The 18,012-nt window shown below is 45.2% G+C and overlaps 1 protein-coding gene and 1 long non-coding RNA gene across 2 annotated transcripts in view; one reads left to right on the plus strand and one right to left on the minus strand.

Moving 5' to 3' along the window:
* Positions 1-281: 281 nt before the first annotated feature.
* The window catches only part of LOC129811515 (phosphatidate phosphatase LPIN1-like), a 56,402-nt gene continuing 38,671 nt past the window's right edge, over positions 282-18,012 (minus strand). Inside the window, 12 exon segments of the mRNA XM_055862887.1 lie at positions 282-2,561; positions 2,564-3,011; positions 3,192-3,295; positions 3,518-3,632; positions 3,841-3,993; positions 4,665-4,751; positions 5,018-5,166; positions 5,480-5,618; positions 5,905-5,972; positions 12,262-12,354; positions 14,051-14,120; positions 14,391-14,484. Of these exon segments, the coding sequence (XP_055718862.1) occupies positions 2,496-2,561; positions 2,564-3,011; positions 3,192-3,295; positions 3,518-3,632; positions 3,841-3,993; positions 4,665-4,751; positions 5,018-5,166; positions 5,480-5,618; positions 5,905-5,972; positions 12,262-12,354; positions 14,051-14,120; positions 14,391-14,484 (1,586 nt within the window). The 3' untranslated portion in view covers positions 282-2,495.
* LOC129811516 (uncharacterized) lies at positions 7,310-7,750 on the plus strand. Its single transcript, XR_008752890.1, has 4 exons — positions 7,310-7,329; positions 7,367-7,474; positions 7,548-7,601; positions 7,639-7,750. It is a non-coding gene; the product is annotated as an uncharacterized LOC129811516 (long non-coding RNA).

Here is an 18,012-nt window from a genome sequence, read left to right on the forward strand (position 1 = left end):
TACTTTGTTTTGTACAACACCCCTCATTTTGACGTCACCACAAATTATTTCAACGATGGCAGTCTCAGACTGAAGTATGTAGAGGACATAGAGCAGCGGAATAATTCAGTTTGAGTCGTCAGGCAACTGAATCAGTGCTTCTTTTGTCTAAAAGTAGTACCTACAGTGGCTTCCCGAAAGTAATCACCCCCTTGGCATTAATCCTATTTTGTTGCCATACAACCTGGAATTAAAATAGATTTTTTGGGGGTTTGTATCATTTGATTTACACAACATGCCTACCACTTTGAAAATGCAAAATATTTTTTATTGTGAAACAAACAAGAAATAAGACAAAACTGAAAATTTGAGCGTTCATAAGGTGAACCTGAGGTGAACCTCAGTCCCAGTCTCAAATCTCTGGAAGACTGAAACAGGTTTCCCTCAAGAATTTCCCTGTATTTAGCGCTATCCATCATTCCTTCAATTCTGACCAGGTTCCCAGTCCCTGCCGATGAAAAACATCCACACAGCATAATGCTGCCACTACCATGCTTCACTGTGGGGATGGTGTTCTCGGGGTGATGAGAGGTGTTGGGTTTGCCCCAGACATAGTGTTTTCCTTGATGGCCAAAGAGCAATTTTTTTTGTCTCATCTGACCAGAGTACCTTCTTTCATATGTTTGGGGAGTCTCCCACATGCCTTTTGGCGAACAGCAAACATGTTTGCTTATTTGGAGCTTTGTGGAGTGCATGGCTTAAAGTGGTTCTATGGACAGATACTCCAATCTCTGCTATGGAGCTTTGCAGCTCCTTCAGGGTTATCTTTGGTCTCTTTGTTGCCCTCCTTGCCTGGCCCGTGAGTTTTGGTTGGCGGCCCTCTCTTGGCGGGTTTGTTGTGGTGCCATATCCTTACCATTCTTTAACAATGGATTTAATGGTGCTCAGTGGGATGTTCAAAATTTCGGATATTTTTTTATAACCCAACCCTAATCTGTACTTCTCCACAACTTCACCCCTGACCTGTTTGGTGATCTCCTTGGTCTTCATGGTGCCGCTTGCTTGGTGGTGCCCCTTGATTAGTGGTGTTGCAGACTCTGGGGCATTTCAGAACAGGTGTATATATACTGAGATCATGTGACAGATCATGTGACACTTAGATTGCACACAGGTGGACTTTATTTAACTAATTATGTGACTTCTGAAGGTAATTGGTTGCACCAGATCTTATTTAGGGGCTTCATAGCACACTTTTCTGAATTTTTTGAAACAAGTAATTTTTTTCATTTCACTTCACCAATTTGGCCTATTTTGTGTATGTCCATTACATGAAATCCAAATAAAAATCTATTTAAATTACAGGTTGTAATGCAACAAAATAGGAAAAACGCCAAGGGGATGAATACTTTTTCAAGGCACTGTATTTCACCTGATGAACAGTAGGCCGTGTATGACTAGGCTAGGTATTGAACCTATTTCACCTGATGAACAGTAGGCTCTGTATGACTAGGCAAGGCATTGTACCTATTTCACCTGATGAACAGTAGGCTTTGTATGACTCGGCTAGGTATTGTACCTATTTCACCTGATGAACAGTAGGCTCTGTATGACTAGGCTAGGTATTGTACCTATTTCACCTGATGAATAGTAGGCCGTGTATGACTAGGCTAGGTATTGTACCTATTTCACCTGATGAACAGTAGGCTCTGTATGACTAGGCTAGGTATTGTACCTATTTCACCTGATGAACAGTAGGCTCTGTATGACTAGGCTAGGTATTGTACTTATTTCACCTGATGAACAGTAGGCTCTGTATGACTAGGCTAGGTATTGTACCTATTTCACCTGATGAACAGTAGGCTCTGTATGACTAGGCTAGGTATTGTACTTATTTCACCTGATGAACAATGGGCCGTGTATGACTAGGCTATGTATTGTACTTATTTCACCTGATGAACAGTGGGCCGTGTATGACTAGGCTAGGTAATGTACTTATTTCACCTGATGAACAGTAGGCTCTGTATGACTAGGCTAGGTATTGTACCTATTTCACCTGATGAAAAGTGGGCCGTGTATGACTAGGCTAGGTATTGTACCTATTTCACCTGATGAACAGTAGGCTCTGTATGACTAGGCTAGGTATTGTACTTATTTCACCTGATGAACAGTAGGCTCTGTATGACTAGGCTAGGTATTGTACTTATTTCACCTGATGAACAGTGGGCCGTGTATGACTAGACTAGGTAATGCAGAGAAAACAACACTGAAGAGTAAAACATAAATATAAATGATGACTACATATAAATACCACTCAGTGCTAACATGCCTGTTGTTGTAGCAAGTACACTTTCACTAGTGCAAGGTCTGCCTCTGCATAGCTGTGTGGCATTAGAGCAGATACATGCTTCTTGCATTTGCATGCCTGCATCATCATGAGTTTGAGCATGTCTCTCCCTTCCCGTCCGTGATTGCACACAGCTCACTCCTGGGGTGGTCTGATGTGGTGTGAGGTCTCCTCAGCTGTTGTCCAGGGTCTGGTCGGCGCTGTGGACTTGGGGCTGGTCGGGGCTGTGGACCTGTGGACCTGGTCAGGGCTGTGGACCTGGTCAGGGATGTGGACCTGGTCAGGGCTGTGGACCTGGTCAGGGATGTGGACCTGGTCAGGGCTGTGGACCTGGTCAGGGCTGTGGACCTGGTCAGGGATGTGGACCTGGTCAGGGCTGTGGACCTGGTCAGGGATGTGGACCTGGTCGGGGATGTGGACCTGGTCAGGGATTTGGACCTGGTCAGGGCTGTGGACCTGGTCAGGGATGTGGACCTGGTCAGGGCTGTGGACCTGGTCAGGGATGTGGACCTGGTCAGGGATGTGGACCTGGTCGGGGATGTGGACCTGGTCAGGGATGTGGGCCTGGGGCAGCTGTTCTCTCCAGTAGGTGAACTGGCTGAAGGTGTCAGGGCAGGAGACGTCAGAGACGTGGCCTCTGATCAACAGGGGAAAGACGTGGTCCACCACCTCACACAGACCACCATACCTGGCAGGGACACAAACAGAAACATAATTCACTTCATTGTTCATAGACAGACACACAGACAGAGAAAGGAAGAGAGAGCTACTGAGGGCGAGAGAAACAGAGACAGACAAAGACAGATGAAGAAAGATACGAGGGAGAAAGATAGAGGGATGAAGAGAAAGAGAGAGATGTCTGACTTACGATGAGATGTTGGTCTTAGCGTGTTCCTGTATCAGCTCTCCCTTGGGGTTGACTGTGAAGATCCTGTTTAGGGGAATGCCCACCTCCTTATAGGAATACACATCCTAAACAACAACAACTTTAACAACAACCGGCATACTATCCAAATACACGCATACAAAAACAACTGCAACAGTAGCAAACAGAATATTCAGGTTGCAAATAGCCTTTTGGCTGAATCTGTCACATTTACAGATCGGTTAATTACTGTGCATGGTTCCAGTCAAAGGAATCTAAAAAGTAGCCTAAGGTAATGTGTGCAGTGATGGAGGGAGCAGGGCTCTCACCGTGGCTCTGTTGCCAAAGGCTGCGTAGAAAGGCTCAGTGTTGGGGTAGAACAGCTGCTTGATGTCGGTCAGACACTGGATCTTAAACCGCTCAGGCTTCTTCTCTATCACCTCCCTACAGGAAGGACAAGAAGGACGGGACAGGACGGATGGCATGGAATAATCGTTATACAATACAGGGAGAGCTAGTTCTATTACATCAGCGGCTGTACATCGTTACATATGATTGTTCACTTTTGTGTTTGACTCTTTGATTCTGCTGTGTTTATTTTTTCGATGATGATGGTGATGAACGATGGTGTGTGAGTGTATGTGTTCCTCACCTGTGCAGAGCTGAGAACAGACTGCTGGGGCTGAGTAGGACAGGTCCAATAGGCAGCATGGTTCCTCTCTCGTTGACCCAGTGTAGATACCCTCTTGTCATATCAGCCATACCTATGGCCCTCGCTGAGCAGTACATAAACTTATAACCATTCCTGAAAGAGAGAAAGAGAGAGAAACAAATCGTATTTTGATAAACTCCCATATCTACTGGGTGATATACCACAGTGTGCCATCACAGCAGCAAGATTTGTGACCTGTTGCCACAAGAAAAGGGCAACCAGTGAAGAACAAACACCATTGTAAATACAACCAATATTATGCGTATTTATTTTCCCTTTTGTACTTTAACTATTTGCACATCGTTACAACACTGTATATAGACATAATATGACATTTGTAATGTCTTTATTCTTTTGGAACTTTTGTGTAATGTTTACGGTTAATTTTTATTGTTTACTTCACTTTTTTTAATTATCTACTTGACTTGCTTTGGCAATGTTAACGTAAGTTTCCCATGCCAATAAAGCCCCTTGAATTGAATTGAAAGATAGAAGGATAAGTAGAGCAAGAGAATGACATTGAATTATTCTACTGTCTCAGTGTTTCCTAAGAGCGATGGAGGGGACAGTAGTTTAACTAATGAGCGTCAGGGACAGGGCTGCCTTCATGAGGGTGCAACGTACTAAATCTTGTAGATTGAAACACCATGAATAAAGTTGATATGATTCATTGATCTTACGTTGAGCCCTATTCTAAATGTGACCTAGGTTTCATTACTGTAATGCTCATCTATAGTTATTGAATGACTCTTCTGGGAACTCACTGGCTGACTCGGTGGTAGAGGCGGGCAATGCCCTGATGGGTCCAGTCTTTACCCAGCGTGGGAAGAATGTGGCCCAGGGTGTCCGACCTGAAAGAGAGGACACACGCACGTGCACGTGCACACACACACACACACCTCATTAGACTACCATTAACAGAGATATAACATGATCACACACAATTGCCAATAAAACTCATGTACACACACACACACACACACACACACACACACACACACACACACACACACACACACACACACACACACACACACACACACACACACACACACACACACACACACACACACACACACACACACACACACACACACACACACACACACACACACACCTGGTGATGGTGCCGTCAATGTCTGAGATGATGATCTTGTCGTCCCAGCTCCAGAGGTAGATGGTGCCCTGGCAGCGGCAGGTACCCTGGTACTGAGTGGTCACACTGAACACCACCTCATTAGGACCCACCTTCAACTGCAGACTGGCCTGAGGACACAAAGACTACATTACCCATACACCCATACACCCTCTAACTCTAACCCTGCTACTGAGTGGTTCAACTGCAGACTGGCCTGAGGACACAAAGACTACATTACCCATACTCCCTCTAACTTTAACCCTGCTACTGAGTGGTTCAACTGCAGACTGGCCTGAGGACATAAAGACTACATTACCCATATAGACTAACTCTAACCCTGCTACTGAGTGGTTCAACTGCAGACTGGCCTGAAGACTACATTAGCCAGACACACTGAAGACAACGTCGCCAGATAAAGAGGTGAGAAGTATTGTTTCTCACCAGCTGCTCTGGGGTCAGTCTGAGGGTCTTCCTGTAGCACACACTACCGGGTGTGAGAAGGGGCTCGGCCTTGCAGGATTCCGAGCCCTGATTGGACAATTTGTGGTCCTCATCGCTGGAGGAAGACTCCTCCTTCATTCTGTCATGACAACAGTTCAGCTATAAATACATTTTTTACTTTATAACCAGAATATAAACACTATATAAAACATGTAGAACACATTTTCAGGGGTGGTTTCCCGGACTAATTTTAAACCTAGTCCTGCACAAAAAAACTAACTCAAAGGAGAATTGGTTCATGAAACCAACCCTTTCTATATAACGTATATGAGGATCTGTAAACTACAGTATACAAACGTGTATTCAAAATAATTAAATTCTATTGCACATTATAAGCTTTTCTGGTGTTAGAGAAGTGTAGTTACCCGTTGACTGAAGCCATGCTGAGAGAGGGCTCACCCTCATCTCCAACTCCTGTCTCAGACACTGAGTCCTGGGGTAAAACAACCAGTCACACACTCATACAACAACCAGGACATTCTAACAAATATAACACGCCCGTCAACTAGGACTCCAATAATGTAACTTCTGCAGACGTTTCCTAGTTATAGTTATGTTATAGAAGTTTGTTCAGGAGGTGTGTGTTACAGAGGTGTGTGTATTTGAGCTGAGGTGTGTGTGTTACAGAGGTGTGTGTGTTACAGAGGTGTGTGTGTTACAGAGGTGTGTGTGTTACAGAGGTGTGTGTATTTGAGCTGAGGTGTGTGTGTTACAGAGGTGTGTGTGTTACAGAGGTGTGTGTGTTACAGAGGTGTGTGTGTTACAGAGGTGTGTGTGTTACAGAGGTGTGTGTGTTACAGAGGTGTGTGTATTACAGAGGTGTGTGTGTTACAGAGGTGTGTGTGTTACAGAGGTGTGTGTGTTACAGAGGTGTGTGTGTTACAGAGGTGTGTGTATTTGAGCTGAGGTGTTTGTGTTACAGAGGTGTGTGTGTTACAGAGGTGTGTGTGTTACAGAGGTGTGTGTGTTACAGAGGTGTGTGTGTTACAGAGGTGTGTGTGTTACAGAGGTGTGTGTATTTGAGCTGAGGTGTTTGTGTTACAGAGGTGTGTGTGTTACAGAGGTGTGTGTGTTACAGAGGTGTGTGTGTTACAGAGGTGTGTGTATTTGAGCTGAGGTGTGTGTGTTACAGAGGTGTGTGTGTTACAGAGGTGTGTGTGTTACAGAGGTGTGTGTGTTACAGAGGTGTGTGTGTTACAGAGGTGTGTGTGTTACAGAGGTGTGTGTGTTACAGAGGTGTGTGTATTTGAGCTGAGGTGTGTGTGTTACAGAGGTGTGTGTGTTACAGAGGTGTGTGTGTTACAGAGGTGTGTGTGTTACAGAGGTGTGTGTATTTGAGCTGAGGTGTGTGTGTTACAGAGGTGTGTGTATTTGAGCTGAGGTGTGTGTGTTACAGAGGTGTGTGTGTTACAGAGGTGTGTGTGTTACAGAGGTGTGTGTGTTACAGAGGTGTGTGTATTTGAGCTGAGGTGTGTGTGTTACAGAGGTGTGTGTATTTGAGCTGAGGTGTGTGTGTTACAGAGGTGTGTGTGTTACAGAGGTGTGTGTATTTGAGCTGAGGTGTGTGTGTTACAGAGGTGTGTGTGTTACAGAGGTGTGTGTGTTACAGAGGTGTGTGTGTTACAGAGGTGTGTGTGTTACAGAGGTGTGTGTGTTACAGAGGTGTGTGTATTTGAGCTGAGGTATGTGTGTTACAGAGGTGTGTGTATTTGAGCTGAGGTGTGTGTGTTACAGAGGTGTGTGTATTTGAGCTGAGGTGTGTGTGTTACAGAGGTGTGTGTGTTACAGAGGTGTGTGTGTTACAGAGGTGTGTGTATTTGAGCTGAGGTGTGTGTGTTACAGAGGTGTGTGTATTTGAGCTGAGGTGTGTGTGTTACAGAGGTGTGTGTGTTACAGAGGTGTGTGTATTTGAGCTGAGGTGTGTGTGTTACAGAGGTGTGTGTGTTACAGAGGTGTGTGTGTTACAGAGGTGTGTGTATTTGAGCTGAGGTGTGTGTGTGTTACAGAGGTGTGTGTGTTACAGAGGTGTGTGTATTTGAGCTGAAGTGTGTGTGTTACAGAGGTGTGTGTGTTACAGAGGTGTGTGTATTTGAGCTGAGGTGTGTGTGTTACAGAGGTGTGTGTGTTACAGAGGTGTGTGTATTTGAGCTGAGGTGTGTGTGTTACAGAGGTGTGTGTGTTACAGAGGTGTGTGTGTTACAGAGGTGTGTGTATTTGAGCTGAGGTGTGTGTGTTACAGAGGTGTGTGTGTTACAGAGGTGTGTGTATTTGAGCTGAAGTGTGTGTGTTACAGAGGTGTGTGTGTTACAGAGGTGTGTGTGTTACAGAGGTGTGTGTATTTGAGCTGAAGTGTGTGTGTTACAGAAGTGTGTGTGTTACAGAGGTGTGTGTGTTACAGAGGTGTGTGTATTTGAGCTGAGGTGTGTGTGTTACAGAGGTGTGTGTGTTACAGAGGTGTGTGTGTTACAGAGGTGTGTGTATTTGAGCTGAGGTGTGTGTGTTACAGAGGTGTGTGTGTTACAGAGGTGTGTGTGTTACAGAGGTGTGTGTGTTACAGAGGTGTGTGTATTTGAGCTGAGGTGTGTGTGTTACAGAGGTGTGTGTATTTGAGCTGAGGTGTGTGTGTTACAGAGGTGTGTGTGTTACAGAGGTGTGTGTGTTACAGAGGTGTGTGTGTTACAGAGGTGTGTGTATTTGAGCTGAGGTGTGTGTGTTACAGAGGTGTGTGTATTTGAGCTGAGGTGTGTGTGTTACAGAGGTGTGTGTGTTACAGAGGTGTGTGTATTTGAGCTGAGGTGTATGTGTTACAGAGGTGTGTGTGTTACAGAGGTGTGTGTGTTACAGAGGTGTGTGTGTTACAGAGGTGTGTGTATTTGAGCTGAGGTATGTGTGTTACAGAGGTGTGTGTATTTGAGCTGAGGTGTGTGTGTTACAGAGGTGTGTGTATTTGAGCTGAAGTGTGTGTGTTACAGAGGTGTGTGTGTTACAGAGGTGTGTGTGTTACAGAGGTGTGTGTATTTGAGCTGAGGTGTGTGTGTTACAGAGGTGTGTGTATTTGAGCTGAGGTGTGTGTGTTACAGAGGTGTGTGTGTTACAGAGGTGTGTGTATTTGAGCTGAGGTGTGTGTGTTACAGAGGTGTGTGTGTTACAGAGGTGTGTGTATTTGAGCTGAGGTGTGTGTGTTACAGAGGTGTGTGTGTTACAGAGGTGTGTGTATTTGAGCTGAAGTGTGTGTGTTACAGAGGTGTGTGTGTTACAGAGGTGTGTGTATTTGAGCTGAGGTGTGTGTGTTACAGAGGTGTGTGTGTTACAGAGGTGTGTGTATTTGAGCTGAGGTGTGTGTGTTACAGAGGTGTGTGTGTTACAGAGGTGTGTGTGTTACAGAGGTGTGTGTATTTGAGCTGAGGTGTGTGTGTTACAGAGGTGTGTGTGTTACAGAGGTGTGTGTATTTGAGCTGAAGTGTGTGTGTTACAGAGGTGTGTGTGTTACAGAGGTGTGTGTGTTACAGAGGTGTGTGTGTTACAGAGGTGTGTGTATTTGAGCTGAAGTGTGTGTGTTACAGAGGTGTGTGTGTTACAGAGGTGTGTGTATTTGAGCTGAGGTGTGTGTGTTACAGAGGTGTGTGTGTTACAGAGGTGTGTGTGTTACAGAGGTGTGTGTATTTGAGCTGAGGTGTGTGTGTTACAGAGGTGTGTGTGTTACAGAGGTGTGTGTGTTACAGAGGTGTGTGTGTTACAGAGGTGTGTGTGTTACAGAGGTGTGTGTGTTACAGAGGTGTGTGTATTACAGAGGTGTGTGTGTTACAGAGGTGTGTGTGTTACAGAGGTGTGTGTGTTACAGAGGTGTGTGTATTACAGAGGTGTGTGTTACAGAGGTGTGTGTATTACAGAGGTGTGTGTGTTACAGAGGTGTGTGTGTTACAGAGGTGTGTGTGTTACAGAGGTGTGTGTGTTACAGAGGTGTGTGTGTTACAGAGGTGTGTGTATTACAGAGGTGTGTGTTACAGAGGTGTGTGTATTACAGAGGTGTGTGTGTTACAGAGGTGTGTGTGTTACAGAGGTGTGTGTGTTACAGAGGTGTGTGTGTTACAGAGGTGTGTGTGTTACAGAGGTGTGTGTGTTACAGAGGTGTGTGTGTTACAGAGGTGTGTGTATTACAGAGGTGTGTGTTACAGAGGTGTGTGTGTTACAGAGGTGTGTGTGTTACAGAGGTGTGTGTGTTACAGAGGTGTGTGTGTTACAGAGGTGTGTGTGTTACAGAGGTGTGTGTATTTGAGCTGAGGTGTGTGTGTTACAGAGGTGTGTGTGTTACAGAGGTGTGTGTGTTACAGAGGTGTGTGTGTTACAGAGGTGTGTGTGTTACAGAGGTGTGTGTGTTACAGAGGTGTGTGTGTTACAGAGGTGTGTGTGTTACAGAGGTGTGTGTATTTGAGCTGAGGTGTGTGTGTTACAGAGATGTGTGTGTTACAGAGGTGTGTGTGTTACAGAGGTGTGTGTGTTACAGAGGTGTGTGTATTTGAGCTGAGGTGTGTGTGTTACAGAGGTGTGTGTATTTGAGCTGAGGTGTGTGTGTTACAGAGGTGTGTGTGTTACAGAGGTGTGTGTGTTACAGAGGTGTGTGTATTTGAGCTGAGGTGTGTGTGTTACAGAGGTGTGTGTATTTGAGCTGAGGTGTGTGTGTTACAGAGGTGTGTGTGTTACAGAGGTGTGTGTATTTGAGCTGAGGTGTGTGTGTTACAGAGGTGTGTGTGTTACAGAGGTGTGTGTGTTACAGAGGTGTGTGTGTTACAGAGGTGTGTGTGTTACAGAGGTGTGTGTATTTGAGCTGAGGTGTGTGTGTTACAGAGGTGTGTGTATTTGAGCTGAGGTGTGTGTGTTACAGAGGTGTGTGTATTTGAGCTGAGGTGTGTGTGTTACAGAGGTGTGTGTGTTACAGAGGTGTGTGTGTTACAGAGGTGTGTGTATTTGAGCTGAGGTGTGTGTGTTACAGAGGTGTGTGTATTTGAGCTGAGGTGTGTGTGTTACAGAGGTGTGTGTGTTACAGAGGTGTGTGTGTTACAGAGGTGTGTGTATTTGAGCTGAGGTGTGTGTGTTACAGAGGTGTGTGTGTTACAGAGGTGTGTGTATTTGAGCTGAAGTGTGTGTGTTACAGAGGTGTGTGTGTTACAGAGGTGTGTGTATTTGAGCTGAGGTGTGTGTGTTACAGAGGTGTGTGTGTTACAGAGGTGTGTGTATTTGAGCTGAGGTGTGTGTGTTACAGAGGTGTGTGTGTTACAGAGGTGTGTGTGTTACAGAGGTGTGTGTATTTGAGCTGAGGTGTGTGTGTTACAGAGGTGTGTGTGTTACAGAGGTGTGTGTATTTGAGCTGAAGTGTGTGTGTTACAGAGGTGTGTGTGTTACAGAGGTGTGTGTGTTACAGAGGTGTGTGTATTTGAGCTGAAGTGTGTGTGTTACAGAAGTGTGTGTGTTACAGAGGTGTGTGTGTTACAGAGGTGTGTGTATTTGAGCTGAGGTGTGTGTGTTACAGAGGTGTGTGTGTTACAGAGGTGTGTGTGTTACAGAGGTGTGTGTATTTGAGCTGAGGTGTGTGTGTTACAGAGGTGTGTGTGTTACAGAGGTGTGTGTGTTACAGAGGTGTGTGTGTTACAGAGGTGTGTGTGTTACAGAGGTGTGTGTGTTACAGAGGTGTGTGTGTTACAGAGGTGTGTGTGTTACAGAGGTGTGTGTATTACAGAGGTGTGTGTTACAGAGGTGTGTGTGTTACAGAGGTGTGTGTGTTACAGAGGTGTGTGTGTTACAGAGGTGTGTGTGTTACAGAGGTGTGTGTGTTACAGAGGTGTGTGTGTTACAGAGGTGTGTGTATTACAGAGGTGTGTGTGTTACAGAGGTGTGTGTGTTACAGAGGTGTGTGTGTTACAGAGGTGTGTGTGTTACAGAGGTGTGTGTGTTACAGAGGTGTGTGTTACAGAGGTGTGTGTATTACAGAGGTGTGTGTTACAGAGGTGTGTGTTACAGAGGTGTGTGTATTACAGAGGTGTGTGTTACAGAGGTGTGTGTATTACAGAGGTGTGTGTTACAGAGGTGTGTGTTACAGAGGTGTGTGTATTACAGAGGTGTGTGTTACAGAGGTGTGTGTATTACAGAGGTGTGTGTTACAGAGGTGTGTGTTACAGAGGTGTGTGTGTTACAGAGGTGTGTGTTACAGAGGTGTGTGTTACAGAGGTGTGTGTATTACAGAGGTGTGTGTGTTACAGAGGTGTGTGTTACAGAGGTGTGTGTTACAGAGGTGTGTGTTACAGAGGTGTGTGTGTTACAGAGGTGTGTGTTACAGAGGTGTGTGTGTTACAGAGGTGTGTGTGTTACAGAGGTGTGTGTTACAGAGGTGTGTGTGTTACAGAGGTGTGTGTTACAGAGGTGTGTGTGTTACAGAGGTGTGTGTTACAGAGGTGTGTGTGTTACAGAGGTGTGTGTTACAGAGGTGTGTGTTACAGAGGTGTGTGTATTACAGAGGTGTGTATTACAGAGGTGTGTGTTACAGAGGTGTGTGTATTACAGAGGTGTGTGTGTTACAGAGGTGTGTGTGTTACAGAGGTGTGTGTGTTACAGAGATGTGTGTGTTACAGAGGTGTGTGTGTTACAGAGGTGTGTGTGTTACAGAGGTGTGTGTATTTGAGCTGAGGTGTGTGTTACAGAGGTGTGTGTATTTGAGCAGAGGTGTGTACCGATTTGGAGTCGCTGTTCCTGCTGCGCCATGAGAACCACCAGCGGCCTCCTTTCTTGGGCATCTTCTCCTTCATGATGTTCTCCACTGAGGCCTGGAACAAACGCACACAGTTCCTGACCAAAACCACAACTCATCAAAACCACTGGAATGCAAAAACACAGAGATACAAAAACCCAAATGCAAAAACGTGAAGCTAGTGTCATATGACTGGACGATGGCGATCTAAGGAAGCGAGGCAGAGGGAGGGAGACACAGAGACAGAGAAAAATAGGAGAGAGAGAGAGAGAGAGAGGGGAAAAACACACAAAGAGACGTACAGACCGACAGATATGCTATACCCAACAGGCAGACAGACAGATATGCTATACCCAACAGGCAGACAGACAGACGTATATGCTATACCCAACAGGCAGACGTACAGACAGACAGATATGCTATACCCAACAGGCAGACAGACAGATATGCTATACCCAACAGGCAGACAGACAGATATGCTATACCCAACAGGCAGACAGACAGACAGATATGCTATACCCAACAACAGACAGACAGACAGATATGCTATACCCAACAGACAGATATGCTATACCCAACAAGGACAGACAGATATGCTATACCCAACAGGCAGACAGACAGATATGCTATACCCAATGGACAGACAGACAGATATGCTATACCTAACAGGCAGACAGACAGATACACTATACCCAACAGACAGACAGACAGATATGCTATACCCAACAGGCAGACAGACAGATATGCTATTCCGAACAGGCAGACAGACAGATATGCTATACCCAACAGGCAGACAGACAGATATGCTATACCGAACAGGCAGACGTACAGACAAACAGATATGCTATACCCAACAGGTAGACAGACAAATATGCTATACCGAACAGGCAGACAGACAGATATGCTATACCCAACAGGCAGACAGACAGATATGCTATACCCAACAGGCAGGCAGACAGATATGCTATACCCAACAGGCAGACAGACAGACATATAGATATGCTATACCCAACAATAGACAGACAGACAGTGGACCGACAGACAGACAGACAGACATACTATACCCAACAGACAGATGGGACAGATTGACAGACAGACTCAGACATGCTGTACACAACAGACAGACGTACAGACAGACAGATATGCTATACCCAACAGGCAGACAGACAGATATGCTATACCCAACAGGCAGAAAGACAGATATGCTATACCGAACAGGCAGACGACAGACAGACAGACAGCCAGCCAGCCAGACAGACAGACAGACAGACAGACAGACAGAGGAAACTGAAGGGACCCACAGGGCTGGAGCTGAACAGACTGGGTAAACAGTACGAGAAGAGGCCAAAGGCAGAGGACACACAACTCAGACAGGAGTACTGAAGACACATAGGGGCCGGATGGGAGGTGAGATGGAGGGAGAACAAATGGAACAACAAAGGGGGAAAAGACTTGAGTGTGAGGACGATGTGGTTAAGGAGAATGCTTTTCAGTGTGCAGGAAGTTCAAACGAGACAGAGGATGTAGGAATTCATACAAATACAAAACAAGGCCAGACACAGAACTGGGCCCGAGATTTAGCAGGTACATGGGTTACATTTGGACTGCTTTTTTATACATTGCCATACGATTAATGTGACATATGATAAACCTCAGGTAAAACCACTCAGGTACAGAGCAGTATATTTGAGATCAGCATATATTCTCGTCTACCAGCCGTGTAGCCCAGATGCTAAGCTAATGGAATGTTGCTAATGTTGTGGAGGTCTTACCATTGGCAGGGGCTTCTGATACACCTGCATAGACAGCATCAGAGGGGCTGCAGTGGTCCAGTTATAGTACCTGGAGGAGAAAACACAGACATATGACCATTGTTGAATCTCCAGTTTCTACATTTCTTATCAGAAGTACTATATTTGAACACAAAGGGTGTTCTGTACATTACATACTGTCCTGTCCGGGATGTGGTCAGGACAACATATAAAATCGGTATTTTGTCTATGGAATAGGTCAGATATATGAATGGAGGATAGTGTGTCCTGATTAATCAACAAAAATCACATCCCTGCCATATTCACTGCTATGATGCAGAGTTAGAGGTATTTTACATACTTGGTTCCTATCTTGACCACCAGGTTGGGATCGTCAATGATGGAGGGGTTCTCAGTGAACTGCTGGTAAGAGATGGCTCTCTCCTCAAACTGTTCTATTGAGACACACAGACAGGAGAGGGTTAATATAACTGTTCTGTAGAGACAGACAGGAGGGTTAATATAAGTGTTCTGTAGAGACACAGACAGGAGGGTTAATATAACTGTTCTGTAGAGACACAGACAGGAGGGTTAATATAACTGTTCTGTAGAGACACAGACAGGAGGGTTAATATAACTGTTCTGTAGAGACACAGACAGGAGGGTTAATATAACTGTTCTGTAGAGACACAGACAGGAGGGTTAATATAACTGTTCTGTAGAGACACAGACAGGAGAGGGTTAATATAAGTGTTCTGTAGAGACACAGACAGGAGAGGGTTAATATAAGTGTCCTGTAGCGACACACAGACAGGAGAGGGTTAATATAAGTGTTCTGTAGAGACACAGACAGGAGAGGGTTAATATAACTGTTCTGTAGAGACACAGACAGGAGAGGGTTAATATAACTGTTCTGTAGAGACACAGACAGGAGAGGGTTAATATAACTGTTCTGTAGAGACACAGACAGGAGAGGGTTAATATAACTGTTCTGTAGAGACACAGACAGGAGAGGGTTAATATAACTGTTCTGTAGAGACACAGACAGGAGAGGGTTAATATAAGTGTTCTGTAGAGACACAGACAGGAGAGGGTTAATATAACTGTTCCGTAGAGACACAGACAGGAGAGGGTTAATATAACTGTTCTGTAGAGACACAGACAGGAGGGTTAATATAACTGTTCTGTAGAAACACAGACAGGAGAGGGTTAATATAACTGTTCTGTAGAGACACAGACAGGAGAGGGTTAATATAAGTGTTCTGTAGAGACACAGACAGGAGAGGGTTAATATAACTGTTCTGTAGAGACACAGACAGGAGAGGGTTAATATAACTGTTCTGTAGAGACACAGACAGGAGAGGGTTAATATAACTGTTCTGTAGAGACACAGACAGGAGAGAGTTAATATAACTGTTCTGTAGAGACACAGACAGGAGAGGGTTAATATAACTGTTCTGTAGAGACACAGACAGGAGAGAGTTAATATAACTGTTCTGTAGAGACACAGACAGGAGAGGGTTAATATAACTGTTCTGTAGAGACACAGACAGGAGAGAGTTAATATAACTGTTCTGTAGAGACACAGACAGGAGAGGGTTAATATAACTGTTCTGTAGAGACACAGACAGGAGAGAGTTAATATAACTGTTCTGTAGAGACACAGACAGGAGAGGGTTAATATAAGTGTTCTGTAGAGACACAGACAGGAGAGGGTTAATATAAGTGTTCTGTAGAGACACAGACAGGAGAGGGTTAATATAACTGTTCTGTAGAGACACACAGACAGGAGAGTTAATATAAGTGTTCTGTAGAGACACAGACAGGAGAGGGCTAATATAACTGTTCTGTAGAGACACAGACAGGAGAGGGTTAATATAACTGTTCTGTAGAGACACAGACAGGAGAGGGTTAATATAACTGTTCTGTAGAGACACAGACAGGAGAGGGTTAATATAACTGTTCTGTAGAGACACAGACAGGAGAGGGTTAATATAACTGTTCTGTAGAGACACAGACAGGAGAGGGTTAATATAACTGTTCTGTAGAGACACAGACAGGAGGGTTAATATAACTGTTCTGTAGAGACACAGACAGGAGGGTTAATATAAGTGTTCTGTAGAGACACAGACAGGAGAGGGTTAATATAACTGTTCTGTAGAGACACAGACAGGAGAGGGTTAATATAAGTGTCCTGTAGAGACACAGACAGGAGAGGGTTAATATAAGTGTTCTGTAGAGACACAGACAGGAGAGGGTTAATTAAACTGTTCTGTAGAGACACAGACAGGAGAGAGTTAATATAACTGTTCTGTAGAGACACAGACAGGAGGGTTAATATAACTGTTCTGTAGAGACACAGACAGGAGGGTTAATATAACTGTTCTGTAGAGACACAGACAGGAGGGTTAATATAAGTGTTCTGTAGAGACACAGACAGGAGAGGGTTAATATAACTGTTCTGTAGAGACACACAGACAGGAGAGGGTTAATATAACTGTTCTGTAGAGACACAGACAGGAGGGTTAATATAACTGTTCTGTAGAGACACAGACAGGAGGGTTAATATAACTGTTCTGTAGAAACACAGACAGGAGTGTCACGCCCTGGCCTTAGTATTCTTTGTTTTCTTTATTATTTTAGTTAGGTCAGGGTGTGACATGGGGAATGTTTGTGTTTTGTCGGTTTTGGGTGATTATATGGTAAAGGGGGTGTTGGGTGTATTGTATGGGTTTGTGTGTAGTGCATGTGTCTAGCGTTGTCTATGTTGGTTTAGTTGTTTAGGAGAGTCTATGGTTGCCTGAATGAGTTCCCAATTAGAGACAGCTGATTTCTGTTGTCTCTGATTGGGAGCCATATTTAGGGTAGCCATAGGCTTTCATGTGATGTGGGTAATTGTCTATGTAGAACGTTTGTAGCCTGTATGTGTATGTGCACAACGTTATTTAGCTTCACGGTCGTTTGTTGTTTTGTATAGTTTGTTAAAGTGTGTCGTGTTCGTTCATCTTCTTTAAATAAAAAGAGAAGATGTATCATTATTCCGCTGCATCTTGGTCCGTCTCTCCAGTACACGATCGTGACAGAATTACCCACCAAAGGATCAAGCAGCGTGAATTGGAGCAGTGGCCTGCTACACAGGATTATTGGAGTTGGGAGGAAATATTGGACGGAGAAGATCCATGGGCACAGCCGGGAGAATATCGCCGTCCCAAAGCTGAGCTGGAGGCAGCGAAAGCAGAGAGGCGGCGATATGAGGAGGCAGCACGGAAACAAGGCTGGAACCCCGTAAGTCAAACCCAAAAATTTCTTGGGGGAGGGCTCTCGGGTAGTTTAGTTGGGTCAGTCGGGAGACGTGAGCCAACTCCTCCTGCTTACCGTAAGGAGCCGGTGAGGGCGGATTTGGAAGTGAGCGACGCAGAGACAGTAAAGGAATTAATGGAGAAATTGGAGGAGAGAGTTATGAGGGATGTACTGGTTTGGTGCATGAGGCACGGCATCCGTCCGAATGAGCGTGTTGGTGAGTTAATGTCACCGGAAACAGCTCTCCATACTCGTCCTGAGGTGCGTGCTAGCCGTCTGGTTAAGACAGTGCCTACAGCACGCACAAAGCCTCCTGTGTGTCTCCAGAGTCCTGTGCGTCCTGTTACTGTTCCTCCACGTACTAGCCCTGTGGTGCGTGTCTCCAGCACATTACCACCAGTGCCTACACCACGCACCAAGCCTTCTGTGTGTCTCCAGAGTCCTGTACGCACTGTTCCTTCTCCCCGTACTCGTCCTGATGTGCGGGTCCTCAGCCCGGTACCACCAGTACCGGTACCACGCACAAGGCCTATAGTACGCCTTGAGAGTCCAGTATGCCCTGTTCCTTCTCCCCGCACTAGCCCTGAGATGCGTGTCCCCAGCCCGGTGCCACCAGTCCCGGCACCACGCACCAGGCCTACAGTGCGCCTCAGCAGGCAGGAGTCTGCCGTCTGCACAGCGAT

This window comes from Salvelinus fontinalis, chromosome 15 (genome assembly GCF_029448725.1).
Source record: "Salvelinus fontinalis isolate EN_2023a chromosome 15, ASM2944872v1, whole genome shotgun sequence".
NCBI classification, from domain to species: Eukaryota; Metazoa; Chordata; class Actinopteri; order Salmoniformes; family Salmonidae; genus Salvelinus; species Salvelinus fontinalis.